General features: G+C 42.3%; 1 protein-coding gene across 2 annotated transcripts in view; it reads right to left on the reverse strand.

Annotated features, from left to right (window-relative positions):
• Positions 1–12769, reverse strand: part of Mtrr (5-methyltetrahydrofolate-homocysteine methyltransferase reductase) — a 32933-nt gene that overhangs the window by 11554 nt on the left and 8610 nt on the right. For both annotated transcript variants that reach the window (XM_076857483.1, XM_076857484.1), the window contains exons 6-9: positions 7734–7856; positions 6735–6888; positions 4949–5037; positions 1238–1418 (exon numbers count right to left, since the gene is read on the reverse strand). In XM_076857483.1, coding sequence (XP_076713598.1) covers positions 1238–1418; positions 4949–5037; positions 6735–6888; positions 7734–7856 — 547 coding nt within the window. The remainder of the gene's footprint in view (positions 1–1237; positions 1419–4948; positions 5038–6734; positions 6889–7733; positions 7857–12769) is intronic.

Raw genomic sequence — 12769 nt, forward strand, 5'->3', positions numbered from 1 at the left:
GGTTATAGATATTTTTAAACCAGAAACTCAGTGGTTTCAAGAAACATAGATTGTGCTCTTATAAAAGCAATTTAAGTTGTTAATAGTTGAATTGAACAGTAACAAAATTTTGAAATTTTTGTATTATGATACATTTTTAATAGTATTTATGCAAAACTTTAAAATAATCCATCTAGAATGGCTTAGAATTCTAATAAATAAAGGACTCACCTTAACATTAAGCTTTAGATGCATTAATTTTTCCTAAAAAATTGTAAAATAACTTAAAAATTTTATAGGCCCCAATGTAATTTTTTTTAACATAGTTAAATTTTTTTGGTGGTATTTTGACCTAGGATCTGTACCTGATGCCATCAATAAAACTTAACTGAAAAGCTGGGGCAACAGCCTGAGAGCAGGATGGTGAGGAACAGCCTCATGACTGAGTGCACATATTTTACTTTTTTACCATTTTGAGAATCAAAGTGGAAGAGCGCCAACACGGAAGAGAAAGCAAGCCTGACTTGCTGGGAACCACGCCCTTCCCTGTGAAGGAATCAGCGGGCCCCTGGCTGGCCCAGGACTAAAGAGGCCCAGATAGGCTTCGGGTTAAAAGCTACACGCGGATGTCAATGATCTACCTACTGCCCCACAGGAAACCAGGACATGCCAAAACCACAAGCCAGGCGCTCTGCGGGACCACCTGCATCTGAAATACCTATGATGAGCCTGCCTCCTGTCCCCCGCCCCAGTAATGGACGTGTACAGGTACAAGAGGAGCCCCCTTTTGCTCCTGAAGGACCCTACACCTGGGCAGCCATGGGGACACACCTACACTCTACACAGAGGACATGGCTCATCAACCTCTGTCAATTAAATATGGCGCTCAGTATCTCTGTCAAAGAGAATTTTCTCTTAGCTCATTTTTAGATAAAATTTGGCAAAAGAACCTCCTGGAAAAAATAAATTACAAATGATGAATTCTGAGAAAAAAAATTAAGACTGGCTCTGTTAAGAAAGAAAATGATAGGGACATTAATAGAAGGAAAAAAATGAGGGAATCAAAAAGCTTGGAAGAGGGACCTTTGGCTCCTGGAAGGCAGCACAGATGTCACTGCTCCCTAAAGACAAGGATGCTATCCATTGCCACTTGTCAGCCCCGTGGGCACAATCCCTGCATGGGATTCAGACACAAAGCCACACAGGCACTGGCGTCTCAGATCCTGAAGAACCCGGGGACCGGGCAGCGAGGACTCACCGAGCAGGAGACTGAGTGGCGGCTGGCAAGACGGGAAGGCCAGCAGGAGGTCCAACAGGCAGGCACTGGCATCGCGCACGAAGCGGTTGTAATCCCCTGTCCCCTGTTTACTGCACAGCTCCTGCAGCCTCCGCTTTTCGGCACTGTCCCTGGTGCAGTCAGCAAGAGCCCGCAAAAATGCCTGGGGAAGGAAGCAATTTAGTGAGCCGAGCTGTAAAGCAGGTAAAACGATCAGAACGTCTAGCTGGAGGCGTGGGTGGTGTGGCTCAGTGGTGCAGCACATGCCTAGCACAAGTCAGGCCCAGAGTTCACCCAGCTAAGCAAGGAAAAGGGAGAATCACCAGGAATGTTGCCAGAAAAACTGAATTTGATTCATTAGTTGCTTTAATCTTGGCCTGCTCAGAAAATTCTACTGCCATGTTCAATTTTCAGTCACTTTTGCTCTATCTTAAGCTACCTGATCAGTCACAAATACAATCCCAAATTGTCTATCAAGACTATCAGAGTATGATCACAAAGTTCTATAGCTCAAGATTTTATCTCAGAACACACCCAGTTTTTGTCTTGGCAAATGATTACAACCTAGCTGTCACTGGGATTGGCTAACTTCATTTAGCATCATATTCTCCAACTCCATCTATTCACCTGCAAATGCCATGATTTTATTCTCTTTTAATCCTGAATAATATTCCACTGTGTATACATAAAACACATTTTTTTATCCATTCATCTATTGAAGGGCATCTAGGTTGGTTCCACAGTTTAACTACTGTGAATTGTACTGCTATAAACATTGATGTGGCTGTGTCCCTGTAGTATGCTGTTTTTAAGTCCTTTGGGTATAGACCAAGGAGAGGGATAGCTGGGTCAAATGGTGGCTCCATTCCCAGTTTTCCATGGATTCTCCATACTGTTTTCCATATTGTCTGCACCATTTTGTACTTCCATCAGCAATGTATGAGTGTGCCTCTTCCCCCACATCCTCACCAACACTTACTGTTGTCTGTATTCTTAATAGCTGACTTCAGTGAGATGAAATCTTAGAGTGATTTTGATTTGCATTTCTCTAAATGCTAGAGATATTGAACACTTTTTCCTATACTTGTTGATTGACTGATTGTATATCTTCTTCTAATAAGTGTCTATTAAGTTTCTTGGCCTATTTATTGATTGAGCTATTTGTTTTTTTTGCTGTTAAGATTTTTGAATTCTTTATATATTCTAGAGATTAGTGCTCTATCTGACGTGAGTGTGGTAAGAATTTATTCCCAATTAGTAGGCTCTCTATTTACTTTATTGATTGTTACTTTTGTTGAAAAGCAGCTTTTTAGTTTGAATCTATCCCATTTATTGTGCTATAGGAGTCTTATTAAGGAAGTGGGGACTAATCCAACGTTATGGAGATTTGAGCCTACTTTTTCCTCTATTAGGTGCAGAGTCTCTGGTTTAATTCCTAGGTCCTTGATCCACTTTGAGTTGAGTTTAGTGCACGGTGAGAGACAGGGGTTTAATTTCATTTTGTTGCATATGGATTTCCAGTTTTCCCAGCACTATTTGTTGAAGAGGCTATCTTTTCTTCAATATATGTTTTTGGCATCTCTGTCTAATATAAGATAACTATAACTATGTTGGTTTGTCTCTGTGTCCTCTATTCTGTACCACTGTTCTACAAGGCTATTGTGGTGCCAATACCATGTTGTTTTGTTACTATTGCTCTGTAGTATAGTTTAAGCTCTGGAATAGTGATGCCACCTGCTTCACTCTTCCTGCACAGGACTGCTTTGGTTATTATGGGTCTCTTATTTTTCCAGATGAATTTCATGACTGCTTTTTCTATTTCTGTGAGGAATGTCACTGAGATTTTGATTTGAATTGCATTAAATCTGTACAGTGCTTTTGGTAGTATGACCATTTTGACAATATTAATTCTGTCTATCCAAGAACAAGGAGATCTTTCTACCTTTTAAGGTCTTTAATTTCTTTCTTTAGCATTCTGTAATTTTCACTGTAGAGGTCTTTCACCTCTTTTATTGATTCCCAAGAATTTTTTTTTTTTTTTGAGGCTATTGTAAATGGGGTAGTTTTCCTTGTTTCTTACAGAGGATTTGTCACCGATATATAGAAATGCTTTTGATTTATGGGTGTTGCATTTATATCCCGCTACTTTGCTAAATTCATTTATTAGTTCTAGAAATTTTCTGGTGGAATTTTCTGGGTCTTCTAAGTATAAAATCATATCGTTGGCCAATAGTGCTAATTTGAGTTCTTCTTTTCCTATCCATATCCCTTTAATTTCTTTCATCTATTTCTCTGGCTAGTGTTTCAAGAACTACGTGAAACAGAAGTGGTGAAAGAGGGCCTTCTTCTTGTCTTGTTCCAGTTTTTAGAGGGAATGCTTTCAACTTTTCTCCATTTAGAATGATGTTGGTCTGGGGCTTAGCATAGATAGCTTTTACGTGTTAAGATATGTTCATGTTATCCCTAGTTTTTCTAGTGTTTTGAACATGAAGCGGTGCTGTATTTTGTTGAATGCTTTTTCTGCATCTATTGAGATGATCATATGATTCTTAACTTTTAAGTCTACTGATGTGATGAATTACATTTATTGATTTCCATATGTTGAACCAACCTTGCATCCCTGGAATGAACCCACTTGATCATCGTGCACTATCTTTCTGATATGTTTTTTCCTGGACTATTTCTACATGCATAATTTTTACAATGAGCATATTATTTTTGTGATGATGAAAAATATATCCATATATGTACTTTGCAAAAATTTTTAAAATGATGCTAGTAACCAAAACTTAATTTACCGAATTTAATCAAAAAGTTTTTAATCACAGAGAATTAATTCTAAATTTACTCAAATTATATCTAGGACTCAGTCTCTTTAAAGTGATCTGCTTCCTAAAGACTAGAAATGCAATAAACACATTAACGAAACAGAATAAAAACCACACTGGGGAGAGAGTACCTTATTAATTGCACTCTTTATGCTCAGTAAAATCTAAGCCAATACACAGCCCAGAAAACTTATCCATTAATACCACTTGAATGGGGAATGGCAGAGCACACCTGTAATTACAGAAAATTGGAATGCTGAGGCAAGAGGATTGCAAGCTTGGGGTCAGCCCCAGCCCTCTGTGTTCAATCCCCAGTGTGCCCCGACCAAAAAAGGAAAAAAAAAAAAAAAAAAAGGAGTATTTTCTTAATATAACTCCTGGTAAAATGCTGACCCCTAGTGGATAGTTCTAGCTCTGAATTCATCTAAAGGCCAATGTAACCTACTGCAAGCCTTCCATCTTCCCTGAAGAACTCTGACTCAGCAATGAGTGATTACGTGGTGTCAGCCAAAAGAAAGCAACTCAGGTGGTGTCAAGCAGGCTCCTCATACGCTTCCTGGCATCAAGAGGGAAGGAGGAGCACTGCGCAGCTGGACAGCACCAGGCCTATCACTGACCAATGTAATACATGAAAGTGAAAACGCAGGGAGAAAGAGACCTGCTTTATGAACCTCTTCAAGATCCTCCTAAACGTAACATGAAGTTATTTGCCTGTGACAATAGGAAGATTCCACATCTCCCTGGGAACTAATCTAAAGGCACGCTGTGTAGCCATGTTTTCAAGCCTTCAAAGGGTAGACAGCAGGTCTATTTAGTAAGTTCTAAGCACATTTAAAACAGTTTCACAGAGAAGACAGAGAGATACCTTTTTAGGAACAGCACGTATTTCGAGACACCAGGTGAGGAGGAACTGGAGAGAGCACCTCTCAGGAACATGCTGGGGCAAAGCGGCTCCTTTTCAAGAGAAGACAGTTTGTGAAGGAGAAAATAGGAGAATGAATCCAAAACACATTTTGGGAAGGTGTCTTGCACTCCTCAAAATACAACCACTTGCAACACTTGACATCATAATGCTATCAAAGCGCAAATGATTTATGAATGTTTAATTAATCACAAATTTGCCCAATATAGAACACCATCTGACGCAGCTATTCCTTTCTCCTCATTGTATACCCAAAGGACTTAAAAACAGTGTACTACAGGGACACAGCCACATCAATGTTCACAGCAGCACAATTCACAACAGCTAAACTGTGGAACCAACCTAGATACCCTTCAGTAGATTAATGGATTTAAAAAATGTGGAATATTACTCAGCAGTAAAAGAGAATAAAATCATGACATTTGCAGGTAAATGGATGGAGTTAGAGAAGATAATGCTAAGTGAAGTTAGCCAATCCCAAAAAACCAAATGCCAAATGTTTCTTTGATATAAGGAAGCTGATTCACAGTGGGATAGAGAGCGGGAGCATGGGACAAATAGAGTAACTCTAGACAGGGAAGAGGGGTTAGAGGGTAAGGGAGGGGGCATGGGGTTATTAATGATGGTAGATTGTGATGATCCTTATTATCCAATGTACAGGTATGAAGAGACAAATGGGTGTGAATATACTATGTATACAAGCAGAGATATGAAAAATTGTGCTCTATATATTTAATAAGAATTGTACTGGATTCCGCTATCATATATAAATAAATAAAAATTTAAAAATTGCCCAATATGGCAGAAAAACCTCACCTTAAAAAATATTATGAATTCAAGATGAAATTAAAAAAAAGGAAATTTTAAAAAATGAATTAACTTCTTTTAACTATGGGGAAAACAACTTATTTATTTATTTATTTTAATTTTAAAATTTGTTTTAGTTATACATGGCAGCAGAAAGCATTATGTACTTTGATATACATGGATGGAATATAATTTCTCATTTTTCTGAGTGTACATGTTGCAGAATCATATTGGTCATGTAGTCACTTATACACATACAGTAATAATGTCTGTTTCATTCTAATGTCTTTCCTATCCCCACATCCCCTCCCCTTCCCTTCCATCACTTCCCTCTACCTAATCTAAGGTAATGCTATTCTTCCCTAGTGTCCTCCGCCTTCTTGTGAATTAGCATCTGCATATTAGAGAAAACATTTGGCCTTTGGTTTTGTGGGATTGGCTTATTTCGCTTAACATGATATTCTCCAACTCCAACCATTTACTGGCAAATGCCATAATTTTACTCTTCTTTAAAGCTGAGCAATATCCCATTGAGTATATATACCACATTTTCTTTATCCATTCATCTGTTGAGGGACTCCTAGGTTGGTTCCATAAGTCTACTGTGAATTGAGTTGCTATAAACTTGATGTGGCTGCATCACTATAGTATGCTTGGAGAAGTAAACATAATAAAGAATTTTCTAAACAGGTTCTAGGCCACTACTTCTCAAAGACTTCAGTCACCTTCCCCTTTCACACCCACAAGTGTCCAATAAGTGTAAAACCCATTACTGTCTCCAGGTGGCAACATTAGTGCTGTGCCCCCAATGGTGACAGAGTCCCAGTATCTGAGCAGCCATCGCACAGGACGCTGGCACTCTCGGGACACAGCGGCAGCCCACTGACCAGTGACTCCCCAGCAAGCCTGGCACAGGCCGCACCTTTCTTCCTGGTGTCTGCTTTGATTTTCAGAAGGACACAGTGCTCTCGTTTATCAGTGAGCTGCAGTCTGTGGAGGAGGTTTTGAACCTCCGAATCACTGTTTGGACAGATCACACTGAAGGCATCTCCAGGCTGATAGGAAAACTCTGTTTTCTAGAGAAGAAACAAAATGAATGAATTCTACGTAAGTTTAAAGAATTTAGGTGTGAGATTAAAAAAAAAAAAATTACATTACATTACTCTCTTAATATAGGAACCTAGAAAGGAATTCTTCTGCAAAAAAGAAATTAACAAATGGACTCAATTGATGAAGCAACCATACTTTTGTTAGTAGCTACTTTAAAAAAGAAATTCGGAAGAAATTAGCAGGTACTTTGCTTCCTTAGGCCAGAGTTCACTCGGTCCCATCTGTTGACCAGCGTGAGGATCTCCCTGTCACCGAGGCAGGTGATCAGCTCTAGGTTATCCAGAGTTTCCCCCCCTCATTACTACATGTTAAAAAAAAGTAAGTCAGACGTTCCTTACTTTTGAAGGAATAAGGTACCCTAGTGCTACACAATCTGTATAAAAATTCCTACAATCAAAACTCATATGGGCATGCCCAGTATGACCAGAGTAGCTAAGAAAGTCCACCGCCCTGGTTTTCCATTTCCTTCTCCTCACTCTGTTCCTTTCCCGTGGGGAGAAAGGGACAGGAGAGGATAACTTTGTATTCCTTGTCTCAGAGGGAAACAGGCCACTCAGCAACTGGCTACCTGCCTCTTCATGTAATATCAGAATATAAAATAAAAGGTCTCAAGGTAACAGTACAAATGTGTATTATTAACATGTTCAAAGAAATGTGTAGCTATTCAACACCATGCAAACAGAAGCACAGTTTTGATGCCCGTCATAACACGTCCTTCCAGAGATTCCTCAGTGTTAGAAACCAAGAATCACCTGGTTCCCTGCACATTCTGAAAATGTAACTGTGTGAAGAAGGAAGTTCTGTGACTTACCGAAATGTCCAACTCTAGCAGCAGGGTGGTTTTTATGGCATCATTTGTAGTGAGCTGGATTGCCTTTGAAATTGGAACTTGAAAAACTGGATCTGCTGAAGTCACAGATGCTGGGCTTTCCTCCTTGAGAACAACGGTGATAAATGCAGCTAAAAGTGATTCTCAAATACACCCCTCCTTCACCCAGTGAGCTTGCGAGATCCATATAATCTTGCGAAGCTTCCTGGCTAATCAGTATTTGTTTCTAAGGTAAACAGACATACAGACCTAACTTTTCACAAGATCAGCTCACATGTACTTGACAACACAATTAGACTTTAGAATTTCTGAAATACAAATAGAAAATACTAATACTAGCAATTTCACATAAAGGTCTCATAGTCTTCCTCATACATTATGCAAAGGAAAACAGTACACATGCAAAAACCTCAAAAAGGAGGTCCTAAAGTAAAGGACCCATGTTTAAGGGTGGACATGCCCGGGAAGATGGTCAAAGTAATGCCCTCTTGTTGGGCAATGCTGGTCAGGTGGCTGCTAAGGACTCGAATTGTGAACGGTGTGACTTAGGAACTGAATTCTTCATCTTAATTACTGTTCATTGATTTAAATTTTAGTAGATACACACATCTAGTAGTTCATTTGTCTTAAGAAAATGCAAAGAAACCCAATTCTTTGTCCTACCCCCATTCCTTTTCTAACATGATTATCTCTATGTTTAAAAATAGAAAACAACATTTAAACAAGTGCTGACCAAGTGATTTTGGATACCTGGCTCTAGAGGAGTGCTGGGAGCACCCTGCTTCGCCCCTCAGAGAGCATGTGCACCGCTGCAGCACCCAGCCGCACCTCCTTCCAGAAGCAGACACACCGATACTGATCACCTTCGCCTTAACTCAGGACAAGGCTCAGCACCAGACAGCTACAGAAAACCCAATGGGATTGGCTCAGGCCTTCGCTGAGACTGTATCCCAGCTCAAATCTGTCACTGTCCCCAAGGCCTGGTTTCATTCCTGAGGTCCCCAAGGTGACAATCCCAAGAGGCTGCCTAAAAACATCTCATAGTTTGATTCCTGGGAATCCTGCCCATTCCATGAATAGCTGTGCTAGAGTAATCTGAAACAATGCTAAATGGGAATCCAGAGCTGGTCACCTGCCTCGGTGACAGGGAGATCCTCACGCTGGACAACAGATGGGACAGAGCGAGCCCCGGTCTAAGGTAGCAAGGTGCCTGCTAAGCGGACAGAGTACAAGTGGAAGCAAATGCATTAGCCAGGAGGTGAAAAGGGCTGAAGTGGAGAGGGAAGGAGCACTGACAAGAGCCCCAGGACAAGTGGCTACTGAACGCTTGGTGCTCACTCGGGAAAATGCAAACGACTGAAGTAATTAACTGCAGTTAAAAACTAGGTGTGAAGGCCACAGAACATCCTCAGTAGCTTCCAAACAGGCCTGCACCTCCTGCAGCCCATGACCCTGGAGGAAGAGAAGAGTAAGGACAGACTGAACTGACAGCAGGGATCCCTGACATCTGGAAGACACTCTTGGATCCCAATCCCCTTGATGCAGCCAGAGCTTTGCACCAAGGGAAAGGATTCCCTTCCTCACAGGATGATGCAGGAGTCTCTGCCCACAGACATGCTGTGCCCCATCCCTGCACCCCACCTCCTACCCTGGGTGCTACAGTAACTAGAGTAATACACCTGGCTGATGAGGTGCTGGGCCCACTAAGGCAGGCCAGGGACTATCCCCCAAGGAAAGCCCAGCACAGGGCAACAGCACTGACAGGACCAGGAGCGGGCACACGGATGGAGTTTGAAGACTGGAACATAAACGCAGGTATCAGAATTTTAACTGGGAGCACTCTCCCAGCACATGGGTTTCAACGTCCCCGCAGGAGCCCCTAGAGATGATGTGACTGTACTCACAGCACAGCTCCTAGAAGGAAAAGGTCAGAGCTACACAGAGCATGGCAAAAAGACCCACAGGGCCATGCCAGCATCTGAAGGAAGGAGTAGAAGGCCGGGAGGTGGGCCTGTCAGAGTGGACGGTAATGCAGAGCCCACCACCCACGGGAGTTGGCCCTTGGGAGCACTGAAAGATACAATACTGCCAAGGCCATCAGGGCTATTCTGCTGACCAGAACACCACCATCACCACCAAGTTCAGAGCTGGCCTCTGCAGGGGCTGGTGTCAACAACAACAGGAGAGGCAGCACCGCAAAGAACAGAGGGCAGGTGGGGGCAACGAGCAAGCACAGACAGGTGGGCACACTGCCACAGCAAGTGGAAATGAGGGAGAGGCGGCCAGGGCACCTGCCCCGAGGAACCAGAGTTGATTAATGAGAAAGTGGCATCCTGAGGGTCAACACAAATGAGCAGCCAAAAGCACACCACATCAGTCTTGACAATAAAAATAAATCAAGGAGACACGACCAGCGAGCTGTGAGCAACCCCTCCAAAAAGGCACAGAATCCCAGCCCAGTACCCAGCCCTGGACTCCAATGACCACAGGAAGGTGAGTCTGTAGGGAGAGACCAGACATAACAACTGTACTTGGACACAACTCCCAGGTCTTCTCCCAGAGGAAAACGTACACTGGGCCAAGGGAAATGCCCAAACATTTCAGGGTCCGCTACAAGAAGGTCCAAACTGATACTGTCACCTAGGGACCCAAGGTGTCCTCACAGCCCCCTGTGGGGAACAGGTAGTTAATGGAGCCCTGGACCAGGTCCAGCTCAGAGTCCCCTGGGTCCTGCCCCTCCAGTGGTCACCCAGCAACTAGCACAGTACCACTGTGGGTGCCGGGCCTGTGGGGGATGCCAAGAAGCAGCCTTTGAATCTGACACCATCTCCCACTTCACCAAGACAGAAAGTGAAAAACTGCAGTATCCCAGGAGGAAAAGCAAGGGCAACGCTACCCTTGCAAACCAAAGTATGCAGGGGACAGTCTCATCTTAACTCCAGCTCAACTGCCGCTCTGGTTTTCATAATAGTCAGATGGACCCTGGTGACTGTTGCAGGCCTACTGCAGCCTCCGGGCAGGTTTGACAGAGCAAACTCATACAGCCTCAGGCCTACATGCTGGACGATGGCTTAGCCAACATGGTTCTCCCCTTGCCTTCTGTAAGGGAGCCAGACCCAGCACCCTCTCCCTTGGAACAGATGATACAGTCACAACTGTGACTCATGGCAATGAGAACGCTCCCTGCAAGGCACTACAATGGGTCACCTTCCCACGGCATGTGCTAGGCAGACTGTGTAAGCAAGGAGTGGCTAGTGTGTCAGAGACTTCAGTAAGAGCAGTGCCCTATGTATACCTAAGGATGCAAAAGGACACTATAGTTTTTAGGGAGCCTAGAGCCTCCAAATCAAGAAAAGTCCTCCTGAGTAAAGGCCACACTGGTGTTCATTTTACCTCACTTCTCCTAGAAGAAGCAGAACAGAATAGCTACAAGTCTCCTCAGGAACTGGGGCTGAACACTGCATACTGGGAAGGGCTCCTGTCCTACGAACACCAGCTAAGTGGCCCAGAGCAGGACAGGGCTCTCCAGCAGTCAAGGGAAGGTGCCCACAGGAGGTTCTGCTCCATACCACCTGACCCAGGAGAGCCTCTAGTATCAGGGCAATACCTCTACATGGAGTACATGCTTCAGCAGATTTATATAAGTCTCCTTAAAGAGTTCAGAGGGTTAAACTCCTTTAACTACCTTACCAATTTATAACTTAAGCCTACACAATGACACTTGCCACAGAAGAGACTCAAAAGGCCCTCCTCCCACCTATGCAGGTAAATCAGCACTACCACCTCTGCCATGTGCGAGCCCCTAGCCCACAGATGGGGCACTCTGCTTCCCAACCCAGGTGCGGCTTCCATCCCTAAACCTGATTAACACAAACTTACAATCCCCTCACTTATATAATACACAAAATAATAAGGAAAAAGCACAAAATAACAACCTATGGTGGTTTATACATAAAGTTATCTGAACGCTAAATAGGTTTCTAGCAGCAACCTCTTTCCAAGCAGCTCTAATGTATTAGAAAGATCCTACACTCAAACCATTCCTCAAAAGCCCGTTTTATTAAAAAAAAATAAAAGTACAAACTAGAAATGATTATAGTTGCATTAAAGGTGTGATTTATGTTAGAATGTCCACACATTACTCCAATCAGCCACTCTATAGAAAGAGGGCTTGGCCCCACATTAAAAGAGTTCACGCACTGTAAATTTATTTTAAACATGTTGAAGAAATTTCAGGGTTCCACGTATTGGCTCTAATGCAGAAAAATCAGCTTTCAGTCAACTTGAAACTCAAAAATCTTGAGACTTAATATAGACAAAGACATGTCTAAAATAATAGAAAAAAGGGCTGGGATTGTGGCTCATCGGTAGAGCGCTCGTCTAGCATGGGCGGGACCCGGGTTCGATACTCGGCACCACATAAAAATAAAGGCATTGTGTTGTGTCCATCTACGCCTAAAAAATAAATATATAAAAAATAATAATAATAGAAAAAATAATGACCCCCAGTTAAAGCATCCCAGAACATCAAAAATTCACACTGGAAAGAGATTACATTGTAAATAAGTCCTTTAAGTTTAGTAACTGAGGTAATTTCTTCACTGCTCATAAAACTTACCTTTGTTTGACTCATAAATTTAAGATGAAAATCCAAAAATCAGTTTTGCAAAATAGATCATCTACTTCTTTAACATAATACAGGTTGAGTATCTCCTAGGAAAAATGCTTGGGACAAAAATATTTTGGATTTTGGAATATTTGCACATACATAATGAGATATCTTTTTCTAAAATAAACAATTTTTCATATATATATATATAAACATTTTTTCAGTGCTGCGGATGTGACCCAGGGCCTTCCTCATGTTAGGCAAGTGCTCCACCACTGAGCTCCACACAGCTTTTTAAGGAGGTATGGTGGACATGGAACCCACATCTACACAAAAAGTTCCTTTATGCTTCGTGAATGCCTCAGACACAGCTTGAAGGTAATTTTATGCAATGTCTTCAGGGCACCTG

This window comes from Callospermophilus lateralis, chromosome 5 (assembly GCF_048772815.1).
Source record: "Callospermophilus lateralis isolate mCalLat2 chromosome 5, mCalLat2.hap1, whole genome shotgun sequence".
NCBI lineage: Eukaryota > Metazoa > Chordata > Mammalia > Rodentia > Sciuridae > Callospermophilus > Callospermophilus lateralis.